At 40.8% G+C, this 24,385-nt stretch overlaps 2 protein-coding genes across 2 annotated transcripts; both read right to left on the bottom strand.

Annotated features, from left to right (window-relative positions):
- Positions 1-262: 262 nt before the first annotated feature.
- On the bottom strand, positions 263-2,852 carry LOC134877006 (5-hydroxytryptamine receptor 1E). The gene is made up of 2 exons (XM_063902335.1): positions 2,799-2,852; positions 263-1,604 (listed from the first exon to the last, which is right to left on the bottom strand). The coding sequence occupies exon 2, from the start codon at positions 1,522-1,524 to the stop codon at positions 391-393; it is 1,134 nt and encodes a 377-aa protein (XP_063758405.1). The 5' UTR covers positions 1,525-1,604; positions 2,799-2,852; the 3' UTR covers positions 263-390.
- Positions 2,853-6,236: 3,384 nt separating this feature from the next.
- On the bottom strand, positions 6,237-20,233 carry LOC134877247 (protein enabled homolog). The gene is made up of 10 exons (XM_063902680.1): positions 20,180-20,233; positions 19,148-19,286; positions 10,443-10,577; positions 10,002-10,156; positions 9,772-9,852; positions 8,931-9,262; positions 8,262-8,573; positions 7,773-7,951; positions 7,342-7,514; positions 6,237-6,717 (listed from the first exon to the last, which is right to left on the bottom strand). Exons 1-9 carry the CDS (start codon positions 20,231-20,233, stop codon positions 7,507-7,509), a joined length of 1,395 nt encoding a protein of 464 aa, XP_063758750.1. The 3' UTR covers positions 6,237-6,717; positions 7,342-7,506.
- Positions 20,234-24,385: the final 4,152 nt, after the last annotated feature.

Below are 24,385 nucleotides of genomic sequence, written 5' to 3'. Positions count from 1 at the left end.
ACTGATATATTTTAGGCTGTAAAAACAAAACGGTAAAGTCTCTTATGCTTGTGTTTAACAACAGATCTTATTTCAGGCATATAACCAAAAATACCTTTCCATACACCATTGACTTCGAGAGGGAACTGGAAGTGGTAAAATGCTGATTCCTTTAGGTTTTAGGACTCCTGCAACACTCTATTGCCTTTGGGTGGTAGTATACCTGCCTCGTCATCCTATAGGAAAACTTTACTTTTCCTCACTTTAACATGAAGACGTGCTTTAACTAGGATTGCATCCCTGGTTTCAAGGTAAGTAAATAGGAAAATAATGAATGAAATAAAAAACAGAGCGGCTTATCTGATTCATTATATGCAGAAAGACAATGGTGGTGTAAAACTGTTAAACCCTCTATGCATGCTCTTTTCTCTTGAGAAGCTTTTTAAAAGCCAGCTTGAAATCGTCATTAAAGCTGGTGTACAGCAGGGGGTTGATAAGAGAGTTGATATACCCCAGCCATGTCAGCAAGTCCGAGATAAGTGGAGAAGGTTCTATCATTTGCAGACCCACCAGGAGCTCCTTTAAAAAGAAAGGGAGCCAGCATAGAATGAAGGCCCCGAGGATGAGGCCAAGGATACGAGCTGCTTTCCTCTCCCGCAAGGTACATATCTGGTTCTTCTCATCCTGCCCATCCATATCCTTCTCAAAGGACGGGATGCGTATGGTTGCATTTAGTTTGTCAGTAGCCAGAGCAAGATCTGAATTGGCCAAGTCTGACACACAAAATGTGTGGGAGACTCGGTAATGGTCTATTACAGAATTCTGACTGCCCATGCTTCGGCTGCTGAGGTGCCGAGAAGAGCCACGCTTCTGGTAGAGAGTTTTTGCGGCATTGTAAATCCTGTAGTATAAGATGAGAATGATGATCATGGGAATGTAAAATGCCCCAAAAGTGGAGTATAAAGTGTATCCTAAGTGGTCATGCTCTATGATGCACTGCTGGAAAATGCCACTGCTAGGCCTCTGCCTCCAGAATAAGGGTGGCATGGATATGAAAACTGAAATGACCCAGACCATCCCCACCATGAAGGCGGCGCGACGGGCCGACCTCTTGCAAGCATACTCGATGGCTTTGGTGATGGCCCAGTAGCGGTCCAGGGCAATGACACACAGGTGCAGGATGGAACAGGTGCAGCAGGTCATGTCCAAGCTTAACCACAACTCACACACTACCTGACCAAGGGACCACCTCTTCATGCTCATATAGAGGATGCTGATGGGCATCACAAGGAGCGCCACTAGGAAGTCTGTGACAGCCAGAGAGCAGATGAGGTAGTTGGCGGGTAGGTGGAGCTTCTTGGTGGTGCAGATGGCGATGATGACAGCGGCGTTGATGAGTGCAGTGAGGAATGTGAGGAGGCTGAGAACAACCACCATCACCGCCATTTCATCTGTGAGCTGCACCGCCTGCAGACTGCTGGCAGGTGGGGCGGTGCAGTTTGTGAGGTTGGGTCTCGAGGCGCTCTCCCCTGGGAAGTTTTCCATGTCTATCCCAGGACCCAGGCTGGCCCCTCCCTGGAATCACTCCCAGGGAGAAAATGCTCCCTAAGAGGTCAAAGGTTGGTCTGAAACCAAAAACAGGCAAATATTACACAAGAGTCATAGTACATTGGTTTTTTCTTTTGTATAAACAAAAAATAAATCACTCTTAAGCAATAATGTATGTATCAAGGTATTGTTCTGTTATGAAGTTTTTATTACGTAATTTCCTGGATTTCTTTATTTCTAGAAACGTTAGCATAGACCAGTCTAGAGTAACACCATAAGGCCAATGATTTTATAATGAATACAAATAAATATATATATTAGTAAAGCACTTTTCCAAACCCAAGTTACAAATTAAAATTAAAATGTATAAATAAACACAGAGATAAAAGACAAGCACATTTTTAAGCAGAATCAACCAAAGCTCTCCAACAAAACTATGTTTTAATTAAGGATTTTAAAGATACTGAGTTACCAGTCAACTAACCTCCTGTCCTATGTCAGGATTTTTTAGAGTCTCTGGGCCCTGATTGCAAATGTTTGTCCCCTGTAGTTATGAGCCAGGCCTTTGGGATTAATAAAAAATCCATGTCAGAGGATCAAAAACTATTGTCAAACTTGATTGGTCCTAAGAAGTCATTAATATAGCATTAAAATATCAGGCAGGAAATATTTTAAATGTTACTAATATGATGTTCTAAATCAACCTTAAAACAAACTATGAGCCAGTATACAGAGGTGTAAGTGATGAAGTCATGCAGCTTGTTCCTGGAGATGTGCTGAGCTTTAGATGTTAATATATGTCTGACTTTTCTTCTATCACGATCCAGAACAAAGCTAGCCTCAGTGCTGGTTACGCTCTTACAGGAGTATCTTTTGTAGTTCATTTCAGTGTCCATATCTAATATTATGGGGTGTAATAAATGCTCTAGACCTCTAGAGGCTGCTAGCAGGACTTTACTCCTGCTGTCAAAACATCAGTGATGAGCACTCCCTACAGCCGTGGCTGCATTGTGTGTTCACCATACACCTTTTGTGTAAGTGGAAGCCACAACCTTAGCCAGATTATTCCCATAGATGTTCAAGGTGCAAAGGAACATACACATCTTTGAACATCTCTGCAAGGGCCCGGATTTTCTGGAGAACCCACTCTCCCTTTTTCAGTCCCCATAATTTTTTTTATAATGCACATTTTTTACAAGAACTTTTGAATTTATCAGTTGATTCTACTGAAAACATTTGTTGAGTAGCTATCTTGAATGTGAATCTCCAACCTTTCCAAAGCAAACAGCATGCTGATTATTTGTTCTTTGTAGATTAGAGTTGTTTAAGTTGAGAACGACTAAACTACACTAAACCAAATTGAACTCAAATAATTAAACTAAACTGAACTGATCCGAACTGAACTGAACCGCACCCAACCAAACCAAACCAAACTAAATTCGACCTAACTGAACCAAACCCAACCTAACCTAACCCACACTAAACTAAACAGAACCAAACCCAGACTAAACTAAACTATACTGAATTGAACCGAACCAAACCAACCAAAACTAAATTCGACCGAACTGAACCAAACCCAACCTAAACTAAACTAAAATGAACCAAACCCAGACTAAACTAAACTATACAGAATTGAACTGAACCAAACCAACCAAAACTAAATTCGATCGAACTGAACCAAACCCAACCTAAACTAAACTAAACTAAAAAGAACCAAACCCAACCCAATCCAAACTAATCTAAACTAAACTATAGCGAACTGAACCAAACCAAAACTAACCCAACCCGACCCAACCCAAACACAATTAATCCAAACTAAACTTAACCCAACTCAACCAAACCTATCCCAATCCAACCTAAACTAAAATTAGCCAAACTGAATCAAACCAAATAAAACTAAACTGAACCCAACCCAAAGTCAACTAAACAAAACGAAACTTAACTGAACCAAACTGAACCCAACAAAGCCAACCCAAACAGAACTAACCCAAACTAAATTAAACTAAACATAACCCAACTCAACCTTAACTAAACCAAACTGAGCTGAACCTAACCAAACTAAACTGATGTTGTAGCTGAGCCACATAGTGTGTGTCGGGGCAGCTAAGTGGTGACTGTCAGTGACAACAGCAGCTCAGCAGCAGCTGTGAGGACATGGCTGACTGCTGCTGCTATTCAACCTCTCAACACACACCAGCTGATCCCATAATCACACACAGGTGGGCCGGAGCAGCGGCATGCTGGGAATACAGCCAGGATCCGGTGGAAAAATACACTGAAAGCAGACTCATTTAAGTTCAGAGACCGATAATAATCTCCTACCTTTTTTTATGTAAAATGTAGGGCCACTGTCTTTAGCCTTATAAAGGTTGTTGTAGCTTATGACTTTAAAAATGGTCAGCTAATACTTTGCTAATGTTTTTTAAGATGATATAGGCCTAAGCCATTAAACAGTTTATAATTCGCTTTACACACAGTCCAGCATGCTTTCTGCCTTGAAAACAATGCATGCTGGGATATTCAATGCTTGCTGGCAAAGACAAAAACATGGTTCTTTGATTTTATGTTTCGATTTGTGATGTGATGTCGTTCTGCAGTTAGCCAAAGTGTACATAATAAGCACTTTATGGCACCAAGAACACACTGAAGGCTTAGAATGACTCAGGATTACAAGCTTGTGTCTTGCTCAAGTGACATGATAATGCCATCCTTAAAATGGTAAAACAATAAAAAAGATTAGCTTTTTTTTATGTTTCCCTGCTTAATGAGAAGTTTTTGTCCAATCCTTTTTAAATCTGAAAAGGTTAAAAGGTACCACTGTGTAATAAGGTCCCCTTTATAGATGTTGTGACTAATGACTTAAGAAATGGTTAGTCATTTCATTGCTAATGTTTTCAAGGTGAAATAAGCAAATATGGAAGTAAGGTTATCGGGTTCTAAAAAATATATTTGGTTTGAGACTCATTAGTAATCAAATCATTGATAAAGGGTTATACTGTATGTGCCATACTTTTTTATAAGCTTTCAGCAAAATTGTTTTTCTCCTAAATCCATCTATCAAGTCTTTAATGACTAAACTAAGTAAGGCAGCGAGGCGGTCTTTATGGGGAAAAGAACACCCTACAGGCTGATCAGGGAGCCGGACGCAAAGCAGAGGGATCTTGATCAGCTTGAAGGTCAGTTTATTCTATTTCGTATGTGCTCCGCCGTCTAACAGGCTTCGCTATTGGTTTACCCTCTCGAGGCTCCACCTCGGCACCTGAGAAAGATTGACTGTACTCTCCGCCCAATCAGGGGGTAGCATCCGCTATAAAAACCCAGTAACTGCGTTGCTCCTGCCCTTTTGTACTCAACAACTTGAGAACGGGACTTCTTTCCTGCGATTTTCATTTCACCATCCGGTGTCGCAGTTTTTCGCTAGTTTTTCATCATGGATGCTCACCGACATCGGGATGAGGCTTGGTGCTGCGCCTTCTGCCTTGCGCTCCCACGGGAGGAGCACGAACGGAGGCTAAGCTACGGCGAGACGACCCGTGGGCGTGACTTCGACAACGACGACGATCGGCGCGTCTATGAGGAGGAAGACCCGGCCTTCAGGGACGACGAGCCGCCGGTGGACCACCGCTACCCCCTCGACGACCTGCCGGCCCTCTTTGCCTCGGCCACCGAGAGGATGGCGACCCCTCTGCCTCCTCAACCGCCCTCCTCGGCTCAGGCCAATGAGTTCATTGTAGGCCGCCGCGCCCAGGCGCGGGGTAGGCCGCGCCCTCGTGTGGTTAGCGGCCTTCGCCGCCCAGCAGAAGGGTCCTGCGATAGAGCCCTCGCCGCAGCAGGTCACCGCGGGCCCACCCAACCGCTCCCGCCGCCCCGCAGTGACTTTGGCCGCGGCGGGGGTGGCGGGCCTACCCATGCTTCTGTTTCGGGGAGGAGACAGCAGCCATATTATTGCAATAAAGAGCGTAAATTTTATATGGCTTCCGAGAGTGTTTTTCCCGGCGCTACACATTCTGATATATAGGTTGGTACAGATGTTAGCAATATTAGCCATCTTGTGTCAGCTAGTGGTATCCTCAGATGGGGCTAATAAGGGGAAAGCTAATGCTGCATTCCACTTGAACTGGGAAGTTCCTACTCAGAAACTCGGGGAGAGTCTGCTTCCTCAGCCTCCACCTCATTAACAGGGCTGTTTTCACACTCTGCCTCGGCAGCTAGCAAGCTATTCATGTCAAACTGGTTAGCTAGCAGCCGCCGCCCCGTTCGGCACACGTCCCGTGTGGAACGCCAACTGCGCCACTATTCCCCCGTGTGTTTCATATACATATACATATACATATATATATATATATATATATATATACATATACATATACATATACATATACATATACATACACATATATATATATATACATACATACATACATACGCACGCAGACAATATATATGTATATGTGTATGTATATGTATATATATATGTGTATATATATATGTGTGTATATATATATATATATATATATATTAGAACAAAAGTTACATAATATCACAATGATTATTTCAGCATATCGGATATTATATCAACCATATATATATTATTGTTAATATCTATGTGATCTACGGTAATAATAATAATTCGATATATAGTAAAAATCAATCATTGTCATGTGAAGGAAGGAGCGGTTGGACCCAAATGCAGAGACCGGAGACAGCAGAACATTTTCCAAAAATGTATATTCAACAAAACGGCAACATAAAACCACACGGAAAAAACTGAACTTTGTGACATGTCAAACAAAGAACCAACAAGAACAGGACAGAATACCAGGATTTATATACAGGGGGGGGGGAATTAAAAATGGAGGGAAAACACACAGGGCAGTAAGTAAACACAGAGGAGACACAAAGAGTTAACTTTCAAAATACATAATACTTCCACACATCAAACTTTTCTCTAAGCTACCCCAAATTGGCCAGCCCAGCTTATGCCATTTTCCATGGCGCCTTCAAACTTCTCATAGGTCGGAAACACTGGCAGCCTCAGAATAAAGGCACAGGTGTTGGCCGTCGGAAAAGTTGCTGGCCCGTCCTCCGGGTGGAGGAACTGCAGTTGTGGCTGTGTTGGAAAGCCTGCTGCAGGCATCTTCTGAAGGCCAGTGGCAAAGGCCAACACATCCCCCAACTTCAGCGTGCTTCCTCCATATGTAGGAAAAATGTGAGATCATTTTGAGGTCTACATAATGATAAAGCATTAAAAGTCATTTCACTGTTTAAGAGATGAGTATGATAATATTGCAGACTTGAATAGACAGTATACCAATGTTTCTGAAATGGGGGTACACTGATCTCTGTGGAAACTGGAAATCGAGAAATGTGATTTTGGAAAGGTGTCTTTTTTCACTAATACTCAAAACGGATTACATTTTCATCCAGCAGCTACTGAAAGAGCTACAATCTCTAAAACCAATTTAAATGATTCTTGAAATGTATAGAAAGACTTTCTTTGGGCCAAAAATGTTTTTAATTCACCATTTCTTTTCAGGTAGATATCTTCTGTCACTGTTAATATAAACCCTACACACTGAAGTAGCATATAATCTGTGGGTGCACATATTAACCACACAGTTGTGCCACCCTTTGACCACAAGAGTGAGTACACCTTTAAGTGAGCTTAAGGAGTTAATAAAGGTTTGCAATTACATTGTGCAAGCCAATATTAAATCAGTAGGCTAATACATTTATTCAGATGTGCTGCATTAAATGTAGGTGGTATTGTGTTTGTCAGCCGAAGTAATTTAAATGATGAACTGCTATACTTACTGTTGGAGGGCTTCCACCTTGCATCCATCGACATAATGGTGAAGGGCGGCCGCCAGGAGCTCATCCCTCTGTGTCATGTTTTGGACATATTGCAAGGAGCCCAAAAGCGAGAGCTCCTCTGTGGCCTCCTCCACTGCCTCTCTGGCCTCTTCGATGTTTGTCGCATCAGCAATCTAATGTTATTAATTTGAAAATAGAAATACAAAAATAATGGATAACATTATGCTACAATAATGGACATTTTATATCCCACCATATCAAATTTCATTTTCTATAACTTCAGCAAAATATATTCTAAGAGTAAGTATTTACAGTAAGTATGCTATGCCAAATTCAACAGTACACACTATAAACACACACCACACCGAACCTTTGCACAAAACATGAACGTGAAATTAATGAATTTGAATGAAAATAAAGGATGCACTTGCGTTTTGGAGCTTGGCCTTCAGGGTGTGACCCCAAATATCCTCTATACAGGCAGGGAGAGGTTGCAGACCACATACCTGCCTGTATAGGCGCTCTGATAAAAATTGGGGCGACACCAAGCCCTGCACTAAACAGATGATCAGCATTTTGTCGATCATCCGGTAGAGTCCTTTCTGTAATGCTGAAGATGGAAAAAAAGTATTACAAGGTTATACAGTGACCATACAATGTAATATAACTTATTTAAACAACCTATGAAAACTTACATCACTAAAATAAGAGACACAACTACAGTCTACAGTGTTAACAATACAGAAATGCAGGATAATGCTAGGGGTTAACTTACTATTTATTGGCACAGTATAATTTAAAAAGAGTAAAACTAAAAGTTTAAATAATAATACATTTCCCATAATATAAGTTTGCTGGTCATATAGTATGCATGTTAAAATCTACAAATTACAGTGCTTTTTATTTACTTCTTAACTTACAGTATCAACACTGCCAGGGCCAATGTCCTACTCCTCAGGACCTTCAAAATGGTGTGGCGTTGGAGTTGTCCCATGACGAGAGTACAAAATTCCCTTGTGGGACCCCCCTCATTGATTGCCCCTTCTCCAACTCCCTCCGTGTCGACAAAAATGACATCGATTTTTGTTTCTGGCTCAAAACTGGCCCTGCAAAATGCTCTTATGGCACAATCCAATTCTTCCCCTCGGAAAGCATTAATTTGATTGGCTCGTACGATGTCATTTTTTAGCCTGCTTTGGAGACGCTGCAACAAAGTTGCAACATCTATGTGTCTGTAAAAGAAACACAAAAAAGAAAATGGGAATACTAACATTAGCAATACTCGGTGTTCATCCATCCAGAGACCTGAGTCAGATCATATAATACATTTCTTATTTGCAGACAACAAATGAAGTTGCAGATTCGCTGGTGAGACCTGCAGGTAACCTGAATTCTGGTATGTCTGTAATCTTTACTGTGGCAACTCCATAGTGAAGCTTAACTTATTAAGTAGGCCTATCAGAATAGAGATATCATCTAAGGTCAAATGACCACCAGATCTCTCAAGCTACTGACATTTATCAAATTACCAGATTCTGTGACACTTTTCCACAACCTTGAAAACATCTGAGCGAATATTCATTACTCACACAGTGGCTGGTGGGGAGGGGCTGCGTTGTGCCGAGGAGCTGCCTGGTGGCGACGGGCTGTGAGATGGTGGGGATGCGCTGTGAGGTGGTGGGGATGCGCTGTAAGGTGGTGGGGATGCGCTGTGAGGTGGTGGCGACGGGCTGTGAGGTGGTGGGGATGCGCTGTGAGGTGGTGGGGATGCGCTGTGAGGTGGTGGGGATGGGCTGTGAGCTGGGGATGGATTGTTAGGTGGGGATGGGTGGTGAGGTGGGGATGGATTGTTAGGTGGGGATGGGTGGTGAGGTGGGGATGGATTGTTAGGTGGGGATGGGCTGTATTGTGACAGTGATTCCTGAAAAGATAGCCAGTATTCTTCACTCACCTACATCTGCAGTACTGCTTTAATCTAACTAAAATCCTGAATTTTATGTCTTGACTTGAAACACTGAATTAGAACCTTGTTTTCATGTAAATGTACGAAAAACATAACAAGCACAAATGGGCAAGTGGCTGGCTGAGGATGGGAGGTAGAAGCTGAGGGGGGCCTGACCTCTGATGAATAACGGATGGCAGCACCCTGTGGATTCTTATTGGAGACTATAGACTTATCATTACTGTTTAATTCATCTCAGAGCATAGAGCACAGAGATGCTAAAGCAACAGTGGCCAAATTGTTCCCCTCTCTCCTGTCTAAAAATCTAAAACCTGTTTCATATGGGGCAGAGCTATCTCTTCAAGTACGTTATGAAAAACCTAACCGGTTTGAAACACATGTCACTGAGCCGGCTATGAATGTATGACAACATTTGGTAATTGTCCTTATATTCCCTAAAATACAAGTTATTTTTATATCATATCTACCTCAACTTGGGGAACAACCCGAGCTGTGCCGGGTAATGGTTGAGGCTGGGAGGGATCTTGAGTTTGAGATGGAGCAGCACCCTGTAAAAGAAGGGGGCTTACTTTAGATCTACAGAATTAAACAGCGGTCAATGTTTCATTTATTTTATTTGACCTGTTGTTTAACAATGTAAATGTTCATCTACGAATCTTTGGCCGAATATAAAGGTTGGAACGGCCCAATGCATTGCCTGATCTAATTTCCCTTGGACACAGTGCATCGAGGACAAAAAATCTCCGTAGTTGAATTCAGCTGGAATGCTCTGGACTTTCTCCGTTAGGGCCTGTTTAAATTGTGCCGGGTCCAAGTTGAAGGGCACCACGACTGTGCAGGTGGCTGAGATATCTGAAAAAACAGGAAAACATAGTGATATTACATAACCTGTATATTAACTCAGCGGCCACTTTATTAGGAAATATGTACACCTGCACTATAATGCAAATATTTATACATGTAGCAATAACTCAATAATTATGCAGATACTGGTCTTGAGAGTCAGTGAAGTTCCAACATCAAAATCCCAAAGTATTTTGATATAAAATGATGTCTATGTGGCTTATAGTTTTGAGAGTTTCTTAAGAAGGCATTTTCAGGTGTATGTAAATGAGTGGTTCAATAAAAAAACACTTACCCGTGTGAGAACTGTATGTGTCCTTGTCCTGCTTCAGGACGGACACTTTCAGTGTGACAGGTCGCCCAAAAGGTTCTTCCTGCTCTCCTTCTTCTGACAGGTCCTCCCCCCTCCTCCCGTCGAAACATGTCAAACCTATGAAAGTGTTTACATTATGCACAATATGTACGTTAATTATAATATAGACTCTGTGTAGTACGATGTGTTACATATAGTTATGCATGGCTATTATTCACCAGGTATTGTGTTTATTGTGTACCTACCTAAGTAGCCTACTTTGCAGTTACTTCAGTGCATTTAAAGGGTTAATAAGAGTGATCATTGTGGATTCAGAGGTGGTAAGTATAGTACCAATACTTTGTTACTGTATTTAAGTACATTTTCCTTGTATCAGTACAATACTTAATTTTCTGACGACTTTTTAATTCTAAACCTTACATTTTGAACACAAATACCCACAGGCAGCGCGTGAGGCTCAGGTTTGGGAAGGCTAACCAACTTCTCTACCTGGTGTAGCGACAATCACCAACAACAATCTGTGTGGATTTTTAATGAATACATTAAATGCATATGTACAAAAGGCTCTACGTGTACGTTCCTTATAATGTAGTTATATACTTGCCTATAGTACTTGTGGGTATATGGTTATGTATGTATATAATATTCTACATTCGCCCTGAGTGTAGCCTGCTACGCTAATATGTTAACGTAGTTATGTGCGTGCGGGTTACAACGTAGTTGTACTTATTATTTTCATGTTCTCTTTTGTTTCACACACACAAACCCCCTGTAACATACGTCTGTTGCCATTGGTGGCTTGAACATACGTCAATACAAGTGATTAAAACATCCTGTCGTCGTCTCCTTGCCTTCTCCAACGTACACCTCATACCCTGAACATCCTGGCCGTGAAGCAGTGTTCTGGCCGACACTCCAGAGTGTGTGCGATGACAAAACTTGAATAGCCCCTTTACATTTAATTGTGCACCTATATAATAACACCATTTTCTGACACAAAGATCAAGATTTAACAATAATAATACATTTATTGAAGTAAATGTACGTCGTGCAAAGAATAAGCACAAGTAGGCCTAGGACTGACCCGTAACAACACAACAACATACAACCCAATTAACACAATGCCTAATTTAAGTTGGAAAAGTGGTTCTCTACCTTAGTGGGACTTCTGGCACTGAGAGGAGGAGGCTAGTCTCTCATAGTCCGGACAGTAGGAGCTGAGTGCCAGACGTAAGCAGGCCGCAAGGTGGTCATCAGTCATGGTGGATCTGTATTTTGACTTAATGATTTTCATATGTGAAAAGGCAGACTCACACAAATATGTTGATCCAAAAAGTGCAGTCCAATTCTTTGCAGTTTGTCTGAGGTTGGGGTACTTCTCTTTCTGCATTAGATTCCAGAATTGGACATTTGTGTCAGGTCTCTTGATTTGAGCTCAATGTCATTATTTAGTGTGAGGATCTCATTCTCAATAGCACCGCTATCCAGGTTGAAGAGTGATGCCACTTTGGACGTTATACAATCCACATCTATATTTTCCCCAAATGGAAACTGAGAAACTGACAACAGGCTCAATGGATGCAAAGTCAGTAAAGCGCCTGTCAAATTCTGACGAGATGCTTTGCACCTGATCATCATAACGTGCACTCTCAAGCTCCGCACAGTCTTTGCCCTGACGCTTAGGTTCTGTGTCCATGTGTGGAAAGTTCCGCAGATCACACTGTTGCAACCTGCTTGATAGCAGCTGTAACTTGCTTTTAAAGGTGTTCACGGAGCTGACCATGTTGATGATGTGTTTGTTCTTACCCTGCAGCTCTAGATTCAAGTTATTGAGCTTGTCAGTCAGATCGGTAAGAAAGGCTAAATCCAAGAGCCACTGACTGTCTTCTAGCTGTGCCTATTCAGCATGGTTTGAACGTTTCAGAAATGCTTTAATTTTGGGCAACAATTCAGAAAACTGTTCCAGAAATGTACCTCTGCTGAGCCACCTTACGTCTGTGTGCAGCAGCAGATCTGTGTCTTCTGCACCAGTCTCCTCCAGTTGCACACGGAATAATCACCTCTGGAGACTCCTGGCCCGAACAGAACAGGCAATCTTGTTAGCCACATCCATCACGTCTTTCATATTTAAAATCTTCCCGCACAACCTTTGCTGGTGAATTATACAATGGTAATTCAGGAAATCCGGGAAAGATCCAGACTGTTTGCACAATCCAATGAACCCAGCTGTACGTCCAATCATTGCTGGAGCCCCATCGGTTGTAAGAGATGGAGATGAGTTTGAAGAGGGGAAACTTGCTCTTACTAACGAATTCCATAAAAACCTGAAAGATATCTGTGCCTCTTGTGTGCCCTTTCAAAGGCAAAATGGTCAGCAGCTCTTCTTTAACACTCATATTGTCGAAAACCATTCTAATGAACACACATATCTGAGCCACATCCACAGCATCAGTGGATTCATCGAATTGCAGAGAAAAACACTCACATGTGTCAACATCATTCCTCAATTGCTGTTCAACATCCTCCGCCATTCCCTCGCATCGCCGTGTAACAGAATTTCTTGATAGCTGCACATCCTGAATAGCAGACACAATCTCCTTTCGATTTTTAAAATCGGCACAAAGCTCATCTGCGGCTTCCATGAACGCTTCTTTCACAATCTCACCATCCTTGAAAGATGTCTTTCCTTTTGCAAGAACACGACAGACACGATAAGAAGCTATGGTTGCAGCCTTACTCGTGGTATTGGGCCTGGTAAAAATGGACTGTTGTGCTGCTAGCTGACTTTTCAATTCCTTGACTTTTCGGGCGCGCAGTGGTGATTTAGCTGGGAAGTCTGTATCGTAGCTCTTGTGGACCATCTTCAAATGCCGCTCCAAATTCCCTTTCTTTGGTAAAGCCACATTTGCATTGCAGATAAGACAGATGGACTTGGCTTTCGAATACACAAAAAAATAACCCTCCTCCCACTCTGAATGAAAGTGATACGTTTTAGCTGTTTTAGCTTCTGCTGCCATGGTAGTATCCACTCGCTCTAGTCAAGCTTCTCGCGCCCTTCCGAGTCCTTAGTTAGAACCGAGCAACCATACCCTGCGCGCGCAGATAGAAAGAAGCGCGTGAGATTTTTTCTTTGATTATGCCTGATCTACCTTACTATCAGGGGCGGATCTAGAAAAATATGCATGGGGTGGCAAGAGGGTGGCAGGAGATTTTGAGGGGTGGCATCCCCCGTCAGAAGTATATGCCTATAACAGCTGAATGCGGCGATTACCATGTTGTTCAGCAAAACGCCTCACAAACTTATTTACATCCAAAGCTTTAGAGCGTTTTGATTCTATGCTGAGTAGAGCCAAACTTGACAGTCTCTTCTCTGTCATTGTAGACCGCAAATAACTCTTAATGATCCTAAGAGTTGAAAAACTTCTTTCACAGGATGCACTGCTCACAGGTCAAACTACTGCTATTTTACACAATCGGAACAACTCATAAAAAACATGTTGGTATGGGTCCAAAAATTGAGCAAACTCCATCAGAGTGGTAGGACTCTCCTTCTCCTTTCTTTCTAGTACTCTCCTTGTCTGATGTAACTCGTGTTTAAGATCCTCTATATTTGAATCATAGGCATCAGCCAATAAAATAACAGCCTCCTCTCTCAAAAAAGTAGTACTCGATGGATTTAGTGCCTGGACACCCTGCATGATGTTGCAATTTGTGTTAGAAAATCGTCTTTCTATTTCTCCAATCATCTTTTCCATAACTGGATAGTACACATTGACGCAAAAAGAGTGTTTGCTATGTGGAACTACATGCTGTCCCAAAGTGGAAGGGATGACACTACCTTGAAGGGTCCTTGTCATCTGTCTTGACCTCTTTGGCTTTCGCTGAGCTGTATCAATGCTACTTCTTTCACACAAATCGAGCGTTTCACTCCACACTTCATCAAAAGATGCTTCCCTACAATATTGTACCAATGTCTCTTTAAGTGCTTCAGCTAGTTCAAATGCCTTAGCATAGTCCAATGTTTTAGACTGGAGCATGTCTGACCAAAATGTATAGTCACTCAAGACCTTTCGGAGCAGTACAAGGTATCCAACAAAATTCAGATCAATCTGTGCCAATAACCCCCTAGCTTCAACAGCTCTTTGTGGATGGTTCTCAGAGGCAATCTCTTCAAGCAGCTGTACTATTGCAGGTAACCTGTCCATAACATTGCGACATGCTACATGCCTGCAGGCCCAACGTGTATCACTAAGCCTTTGGAGTTCCCTTGGTGCACCGTCAAACATCTCCCGCTGCACTTCCAGCCATTTGTTGTGTACATAAGACCCAGATATGAACACATACATTCGTTCCAACAATGAGAAGAAGTTTCCCGCATCTGTTACACTTTTGACAGAGTCTACTATGACTAAGTTTAAGCAGTGTGCACTGCAATGCACATAGAAAGCATTTTTGGCTATTTCTTTTATTTTCGCTTGGACACCAGCCTGTGCCCCGCTCATCACTGCAGCGCCATCATAGCCCTGGCCTACAAGGTTTTGCTTATACTCCAGCCAATGTTTCTCAAGAAAACCAATAATCTTACCACTTAATGCAGCAGCATCCAGGCCTTCTGCCACTTCAAGCTCCAGAAAGCTCTCGTGAACTACACCATTGTAATAGTATCTCAGAACAAATGAAATTTGCTCTTTTTTCTGGACATCTTTAGTTTCGTCTACAATAACTGCAAACTGCCTGCTTTTCTCTTCAATGATTTCTTCCTTAACCATTACAACAAAACATTCCGGTATCTCATTTTGGATTGTTTTACTGGTGTATGTTGCATTTTTAGCTTGCTGTTCAAGTCTTATTTTAATCAGTGGATCATGGTTTCCCAGCAAATCTAACATAGCTAAAAACACTCCCTTTTTTTCTGAGTCAGGCGTCTCCCTGTGACCCCGCTGGGCTGTGTTTTCTGTGGCAGTTAGAATCAGAATCTCAGCTAGTGTTTTAATGTAGTTTTGATTTTCAATCACCTTTTTCTTATTTTGCTCATCCATTATTCCCATCATTAAGGTATTTTTGTCACTCATTCTCTTGTTTTGCTGCCCATGCAAACATTGCATTTACATGGCTTTCAGATCAGGCATGAGAACAGAAACCACTGTCTTTCATTGTGGCCTTTTTCCAGTTACGATACCCGTCAATTGAGGTGAAAACAGTCTTGGGGGCATCAGGTAAAGAGAAATGTCTACAGGGGAAACAATATCCGGAGTCTTTGGACTGTGAGTACTCAAGCCATGAATGGGTTTTGAATCAGTCCGTTCTGAAGCTCCTTCTGGCTCCTCCCTGAAGGGTCTTGGGGAAACTCTCCCGTTTCGGCTGAGCTGGCTCCTCACACCTGGACTTGGATATGTTTAGAAGATGGGAGTAAAAAATATACAAACTGTAATAGAGCTTAACTGATTACACATTATATCAACTAATTATAACACAATTTGAAGCTGTCATTTATTCAATGCGTTTAACCTACAGGCTGTGTTAATGGCCTGGGTTTGTATTTTTTGGGGGTTAATTTTAGAATTTCAACCTCAGCTGCTATAATAGGTCTAAAATACATTGTACACAAAATACTCTTCATCTACCCTTTTCCTCATACTCAAAAATATCTAGTTAAAGCAAAGATATATTTTTTTAATTAATAATATATTTATTAGACTGAGGCCAGCCATGTCTCTTAAATTAACTGTTTTGCGAGATGTCCTTTTGTGTGATTTGTGCGTCTTATTCAGATGAAATATACTTTGTATTACGAGATTCATACCATATGCACCAACTCCACAGCCGATTGGTTGCAATGGCTTAGGAATATTCATTTCCCCCTCACTGTCTGAGCTCTGCATGCCGTCTTGTTGTCTCTCGCTCTCTCCCTCTTGCACCTTGTCTATGTGATGCTCTCCTTCTTCCATCTCTTCTTCTCTGTTGTGTTCTCCTCCCTCCTAATGTCCCTGCTCTTCTTCTCTGTTGTGTTCTCCTTCCTCCTCATGTCCCTAGTCATCTACCTTGTCACTTCCCTGTTCAGCTTCAATTTCTTTCCTCTTTGGTGAGAAAAAACTTGCAATGCCACCCTTCCTCTTCATTTCTATAAGATTCAAAGTTAATTGATTATGTTTTCTTTTAAATTACCGGTAATCATTATGAATAATGGTGTTCAACTTAAAATTGAATGCTGTTTGAGCAAATGCGTGTTGTTTTCCCACTTACTGTGTGCTTCAAATGCCTGCAGCTTGTGGCCCAATCTTTCCCAATCCAAACTGATTCCTGAAATAAAATTCAAAGTAATTATTGAAAGGTAGAATCGGTGTGTTTAGCCTTAACCAGGTTGTACGTGTGTAGCAGTGTTCTTTAGTGTCATCAGTGTAGTATAGATCGGGTTACAAAAATAAACAGTTTCAAAATAAAACGGTTTTCAAAATAAGACAGTGTTGTAGTTAGACATAATATAGATTTTTATTCCTTACAACATCCTTTCTAAATGATTGATAATATAACATTTTTTCATGAATTACATTTTTTTTTAAACAAAAGCTGCTAGCCGTACTACGTTGCACAGATCCAACCCCAGACCTAGCTAACGTTAAACGCACAGTAAGTAAAGTTACTGATATATATAATAACGTTACTCAACCGGATTTGTATCGTTTCAAAATCAGCATTAACGTTATAACTCACATGGACATAATCTAACTTCTCTCTGTTCTGCAACTGGAACACATTAGCTTTGCTTACATATATTTCACATTCTCGTCCCACTCCCAGAAAAGCACATATAACGTTAGCGTTATTGTTGTAGTTCCAAAGCATTGAGGAGTTCTGAGAAGCTATAATTGATTATCTTTCATTTTTTTCATAGATAGTTGATCAGTTTTACCTCATTCCTTCCGTCTTCTTGGGTCCGAATGCTTCCCGTTCGCGCCGTCTTCTGCTGCATTCACTTGCACTCGGACATTAGAGATTCTCTCGAATAAATGTCCAATGAGCCACAACTTTTCTTTCAAATCAACGCTGCCATCTGGGGTGGCAGCTGGGGTGGCAAGGCTATTATACAGTGTCCGAACTACGGGGGGACCCGGGGGATCCGAGACCCCCTGAAACTGACACGAGATCCCCCGAAAACATGATTTGGGAAATGTTGGGGGGTCTCTATCAGTCAAGTCAAGCGCAAGAGCAAGTGCCCCCCCCCCCCCGAGAGAAAAATGGGACCCCCCGAAAATCTCGGCATAGTACGAACACTGCTATTATATATGCATTTATTTATTTATCATTTGTTAATATATATATATATATATGTCACAGACATAGTGACACAGATATGGCAGCGGTTCGGGCAACCGGTGGCCGATCTGTTTGCAAGCAGGGAGAACACTCAATGCCCTCTTTGGTTCTCCCTGAGGGCAGACGACGGCCCTCCTTTGGGCGTGGATGCACTAGCCCACCCAAACATTTAATTAAAGTCAATGTTAAAGTTTTTTGTTAGTGTACCTGAAAGAACAAAACTAATGAGACAGATAATCACCCTCACAGAGATTGTTCAAAACCAGGCAACCCAAAAGTTGTTTTGTGCTTAGTAATGCATGCTGACATGATAAGCGTAAAGTTTTTACTGTTGACATCAGCATGTCTGAGAACAGATATCATTCCAACTCAGTAGCCTCACAGAACAGTTATCTGTAGCCTCTGTGTACATTTTCACAATCCAGCCTACATTTTCTTCTCCATCGTGGACTCATCCCAGAAGAACTACTGTTCCATTTCAGAGTCTACTCTATCCAAATACTTTGCGAGATGACCTGTGTGGACAAGTATCCCAGAATGATGGTACCATGTCCAACGTCCATTGTCATGCTGAAGAGCAGACTTTGATACTGGCTCTGAGAATCATAATTTGGACAAATGTGATGTAATTCCTTTTGGAAGATACACTCTGTTCTCAGATATGGAAAGTAATAATTGTGTATGTGTTCTTAATCTCTCAAGAATGCAAGCTCTGCCAACATGCAGTCTTTAGAGGCTGAAGCGAGTCAGTTTTCGAGCTGGACTGAAGATGCTTGTATCACATGATACTAAAAATCCTTCACAGGGCTAAGTCATCGCCCGTCTTTATGAAATTAGTGGATCAAACAATAACATTTCAGTTAGAGTTTTCAGAGTTATTTCTTTTGCATAAACTGTGAATATTCATTGCTTTAACAAATTATTTGGTATATTTAGTAAACCTGTAATCGTGAAAAAGAAAAGAAAAGATAATGACATCACTTGTGTTATGTTGTGAAATTAAAATCTTTATGTTTTTTCCACATGTGCAGCTCCTGGAAAAAAACCCTAATCTGCGGAGTAAACCTTAAATAACCTACAATTTCAGAAAACAGTTTTCCAATCATAATAGACTTTATGGTGATTCTATCTGAGGAAATCTTTTCATAAATGAAATAAAAGAAACCCTGATGCTGCACTCCAAACCAAATACAAATCTCTAAAGAAATAGTAACTGCAGAAACCATTTCATATACTCTGTCATGATAAGGTTTAATTTCTTGGCAACCGTTGAGAGGAACACTTGAACAAAAGGCACTTCTCTGCTGAATACAAGATGAGTCATCAGTGACAAAGTACAATTCAGCAGGAGTGTGTGCTTCCTGCTGTCTTACCGCTAAGGACTCTCATTGTTAGGTACTGGCTGTGTCCCTCTTCCTCCTCCTCCTCCTCCTCCTCCTCCTCCTCCTCCTCCTCCTCCTCCCCCTCCTCCAGGCTCACTTTGTCCCTTTCAAGGGACTCGATTGTATGGATCTATAGACCCTTTTGGGTAAATTTAGTACTCCTTAATCAGAAGTGGACATCTGCTCCTCTCATCATGGTAACTGAAACAGCTCATGATATGACTCATCGAAACCTAATCAAGTTCCCATGAACGCCATGTAAATTTGAAGTTGCTGCTATCAATTAGTTATACTGTAACTTAGGACATACAAAAGTTAGTTTACATATGGTACTCCAGGTAATGCTTTTTTCTGATGGTGGAGACAGAATGAGGTAGGGAGGAAAGAAGAGAAGAGGTAAGAGGAGAGAAAGTCTTGTAACAAGAGGAAAGGAGGTTGAAGAGCATCTAGGAGATAATAGAGAAAGAGGGGACACAGTGGTAAAAAGGAAGAACGGGTGGAGGAAAGAAATCAAGTTAATATCTTGAAGCATTCATGATCATAGCTTTATAGCAGGGGTTTCCAAACTATGGCCAGTCGTCTGTTTTTAATCGGTCCGCAGCAAATTCTAAAAGTATAATGGAATATGGCCTACACATGAAACTTATGTTTGTATTAATTTGTACTTCTTAAACATACATTACACAGTATTCATGTGTTAATAAGCCAAATGTTCAAATAAATTCAGTCAAAGTTGAAAACATTTTAAAACAAATCTTAGTTGATAAAAAAATCCCAATAACTTATTTACACAACAAGCTTGAAATACACCCTTCATATATCCCCTTATTATAATCAATCTGAGGCTTCTGTTTTAAGGGATGAGCTGCCAACAAAATAAATCAAACCCTATGGAGAGCTGTGATGTAGGCTGTTTGTTTCCCTAAAGCAAATTCAAGTATCAAGCATCATTTACCTACATTTCATTGATTTTGCTAACTTATTACTTAATTTATGAAGCTTATGATATATACTGTACCTCACCTCTAGTGAGGGGCCCAGCCCTTCACATGTTTTTCTGATTGTGGCACTCAACATTTTGACACGTACCCTGACCAATAAGCAAGTGTATTTGTTTATTGAAATATCAAGTAAGAGTTTGCTTCTCTAATATGTTTTATTGCATCTAACTTCTTTTCAAACGATCCCTACTATATTCCTGTTACATAAGTGCTCTGCAATGATGACCCCCCCCCCCATGTTGCTGTTGACACTCCTACATCTGTTGTGTTGTTTCTTGGAGACAGCAGGACTTCAAGGTCGGTATTGTAAATCTAGTTTTATTGCTGGGGGATTTTTGTGAATGAAACCTGCCTACAAACAGGCCTGAACCAGTTTATTATAATCAAACGTCACAACACACTCATAGACTGGTAGTATTCATCAGATGGAACTTAGAGCAAACCTCAGATTAGAGATGTTTAAAATGTGCATCAAACCAGTTCTGCATTGTTATGCTTATTTCAACAGATTTCAGCAACAATATTAGTTTTATTTACAAAGCATAGCATGTCAATATATATTGTTTTTTAAATGCTCTTCCCTCGAGTTTTAATTACATCGTGTCTGGTCAAAGACCTTAAATCTTATGCCAAAAAACTACAAACATTATGATAAATACGTCTCAAAATGTATAATAATAATACTTTTTAATAAAGTAATTTACATGGACTGAAATGTATTAAAAAAACAATTAAAGGAAAAGAGAGAGAAAATAAATGTCATAAAAGTAAATATAGAGGTAACCATACAATTTACAATGACCTTATATAAAAGCAATACATATTATTGGTTAGTCGCACTATTAAAAGTCAGTATTATAATTGATGATCAACAAACGTTTGTGAAATCTGTTAGTCAAACTACTTTGATGTACATTGAGAAATAATTATAGGAATATTTCTTGAGGGATTCAGTTATCAGTGAGATTGTAACAGAAAGTTGGAATTACATTTTTTATGAGCTCAGTGATTTTTTCTCTAAAGACAATTGCAACTCCCAACTAAAGCATGATTGATATGAATAATGTGGGTGGAATATTCTACCCTGGACTAGGCCATATCTTCTCTTCTGTCATGGACACGCTGATCCCATGTGACAAGCAGTGATCCAGAAAGCCCACATCCTGAGGCCTGTGTCTGTATCAGCCATTACTGTACACCCCCGACCCCCCCCCCCCCTCAGGATGTGTGGTTAATAGACAAGGAATTACTATAGTCATTATGGATGCCCTCTGTTGTACCTGTTACGATAACGTAACCAGTGGTGTATAGTAATTAAGTACATTCACTCATGTACTGTACTTAAGTACAATTTTAGTGGTATCTAGTTTTTAAATGTGTTGCTATTTTGTGCTTTTACCCCACTACATGTATTTAATCCCTTTAGTTACTTTACAGATCTGGATTAATGATGGTAAATATAATCAGCCCTTAAATCAGACTTTAGTTCACCTGGAGTAAATGCAGCAGCTACCCTGCAGTAAACAAAGCCATTCAAACTAGCTGCACCTTTACCAGCTCTGAGAACACTTTAATGATCAATCATTATAAACCATATCAGAGATATTATTCTGAAATGGACCAATCAAACTTTTACTGTCGCTACTTTAAGTACATTTAGATGAGAGTACTTTCTACTTTCACTGGAGGAACATTTTGAATGCAGGACCTTTACTGTAACAGAGTATTCCTACACTCTGGTACTTCTACTTTTACTCAAGTACACAACCTAAGTACTTCACCCACGTAACACATTTGTAATTTTGTTCAGTCCAAGATGACAATTGTGAAAGGAATGTGGCAAATAGGCACAAAAAGTGAAAGTGGTTCTAAGACGGTACTGCAGTTATTGGGGGTCTGAAGGGGTGTGGTATCGATATGTTAAGTTTGAGTAAGATTTCGAACACAACTGAGTTTCCAAACTGTGAAAGTTAATAAGCACAGAACACTTGAATATGGGTCAAGTTTAAAGCTCATGCTGTGACTGCACAAGTACGCACAATTTATCTTCCAAGGTCACTGAGCCCAAAGACACAGAAAGTTAACATTCCCAACCTCTGTGGTAACGTTCAGGTTTATCTAGAATCTCAAAATTGCACCCGGCACCACATTCTTTAAACTCTTTGTGACTGAAATGCGATGTTATCTCAAAGGAGAAGTTCCAAAAGTTCCATTTTCCTACTTGTAGCGGTGTTGTTGACCATTTTAACACTTTAAAGAGGCCATATTATGCGTTTTGGGGGTTTCCCTTTCCTGTAGCGTGTTATATAGAAAGACTTAAAATCCCTGTGTTCCCTCGAGAGGGAGTTTCCCCCACCTGAAACGCCTCCACAGGACTCCTTTGTTTACTTCCGTAACAACATGACATCACTACGTAACACTCGCGCTTCTATTGGCAAGCGCTCCAACACATTGAACATGTTAAGCTAATTGCCAGGACATTTCGACACATCCCTAAACAGTTGACCAATCAGAACAGAGCCGGCCAGCTGACCAATCAGAGCAGACTTGGCTCTGGTTTCAGACAGAGGGTGAAAAGTATGAGTAAAAAAGCTTTTGAACATTAGAGCAGGGAGACATGTCACAGTTGAAGCACTACATATAAATTTGAACCTGAAAAGGAGCAGAATATGTTCATTTTAAGCTACCACAAATCAGGAACATAATTTCAAATTGAGTTTTAAGGATATTCGTGATCCACACAGAATCATACAGTTGAGTAATGGCCCCCGTGGACTCCTTGATATGTCTTACTTGTTCTGCAGAGAGCATTCACTTTGGCATTTCCCCTGCCTGTTAGTTACAGCAGCGTGTCACTCAAATCAACAAACAAATAAATCACAGCAGAAAATCACTACCAGCACTGACACCCTTAATAAACCATATCCCAAGGTCCATCTATATCAATTACGAAGTATTTCATCAGCTCTAACTTATACACATGCCTTATTTGTACAAGCACAGACAGTACTTAGAGCCCTTTAATAAATAACGTGTCTTCAAAACCTTTAATATCTATCTTCAACCTGAAAATATTTCCACAGTTCTGCAAATAAAGGACGCTCAAGTAAAATATAATCATTTCTGCAGGGCATGTAGCAGCAGCTGTATGTATTTCAGCCTCAGATAAGTTACTGGCTTTTACGACAATGGTACATTCAGAGCGATAGTTGAAGGACTTGAACCCTAAATCATTCGTCACGCCTGGGGAGCCCTCCAGCGGGGGCCATTACTCAACTGCCATATAACCTGGAAAAATAGACGACCTTTTCAAATTGGGGATTGCAGAGGTGATTTGACATCATCATAAAACCGCCGACATTCTCACACGTTTGCAATTTAAGCATCGAGGCACAGACTTCCCATGTGCAGGAAGTCTGTCCTGACCTTTACACGGTCAGATTTCTGAAACTCCGTAATGACTGAATTTCACACCCCTCTGTGATGAGGTGACAATGCAGAACATAAGGAAATATGAGAAGATAAATGTGGAAAGAGTGTTGTCACTTGAAGGGGAGTTGAAGGCAAGAGAACGTGATTCAACAGAATAAGACAGATGAAGGATGAGTCACATAATAGCATTTCCTTTTTACATGTTTTGAAAAGCAGATATTACTGACACATCTTTATCGTATAAAGAGCAAGCTCCAGGCAACATAAAAGGAAACATTTCTGCCTAATAGAAATCGACAGGTAAGAAATCCCATTGCAAACTCACAGGGGAAGGACTCTTTTCAAAAGGAGCCTATACTCAACAAAACACTACATTATCTGAGAAGTTCTGATGTAACTGAAGTAAAAAGCTATAAAGGTTTTGATGTTTTTTCTCTGTTATCACCATGATACAGTGGCCGACAGGTGCAAATGCGTTCACATTCACCTACACGACAACACATGGGTAGCATTCAGAAAACATTCACCAACTTCATGAAACATGTGCAGCGTTTACTAAAAGCTAAAGGAAACTCTGCAAATACAAAACGCTGCAAAAAGCCTAAGACAGAACAGAAACAGGGCCAACTTTCACTGTTTCATAATTGTGAGTGTTTAGTCCGTATATTTGAAAGGACTAGCTTACGGCTAGCTAGCCAATGTATAGGAACTCTGTGCATTTTTTGTCAAGTTGGTGAATGTTTTCTAAATGCTACGATGTGCTGCCAGGTTGGTGAAGATGTTTATTCCTGTGCAT

The sequence above is a fragment of the Eleginops maclovinus genome, chromosome 15 (genome assembly GCF_036324505.1).
Source record: "Eleginops maclovinus isolate JMC-PN-2008 ecotype Puerto Natales chromosome 15, JC_Emac_rtc_rv5, whole genome shotgun sequence".
NCBI lineage: Eukaryota > Metazoa > Chordata > Actinopteri > Perciformes > Eleginopidae > Eleginops > Eleginops maclovinus.
The sequence above is the reverse complement of the archived record's forward strand: the minus strand, read 5'-3'. Positions and strand labels throughout refer to the sequence as shown.

Excerpts from the sequence above, each read along its gene's own strand:
- LOC134877247 (XM_063902680.1), bottom strand. The coding sequence starts at position 20,233 with ATGTTGAGTGCCACAATCAGAAAAACATGTGAAGGGCTGGGCCCCTCA. Across the intron at positions 10,157-10,442 it reads CACATACAGTTCTCACACGG|ATATCTCAGCCACCTGCACA; the intron begins GTAAGTGTTTTT and ends CTGTTTTTTCAG. Across the intron at positions 9,853-10,001 it reads TCCAAGGGAAATTAGATCAG|GGTGCTGCTCCATCTCAAAC; the intron begins GCAATGCATTGG and ends CTTCTTTTACAG.
- LOC134877006 (XM_063902335.1), bottom strand. The coding sequence starts at position 1,524 with ATGGAAAACTTCCCAGGGGAGAGCGCCTCGAGACCCAACCTCACAAAC.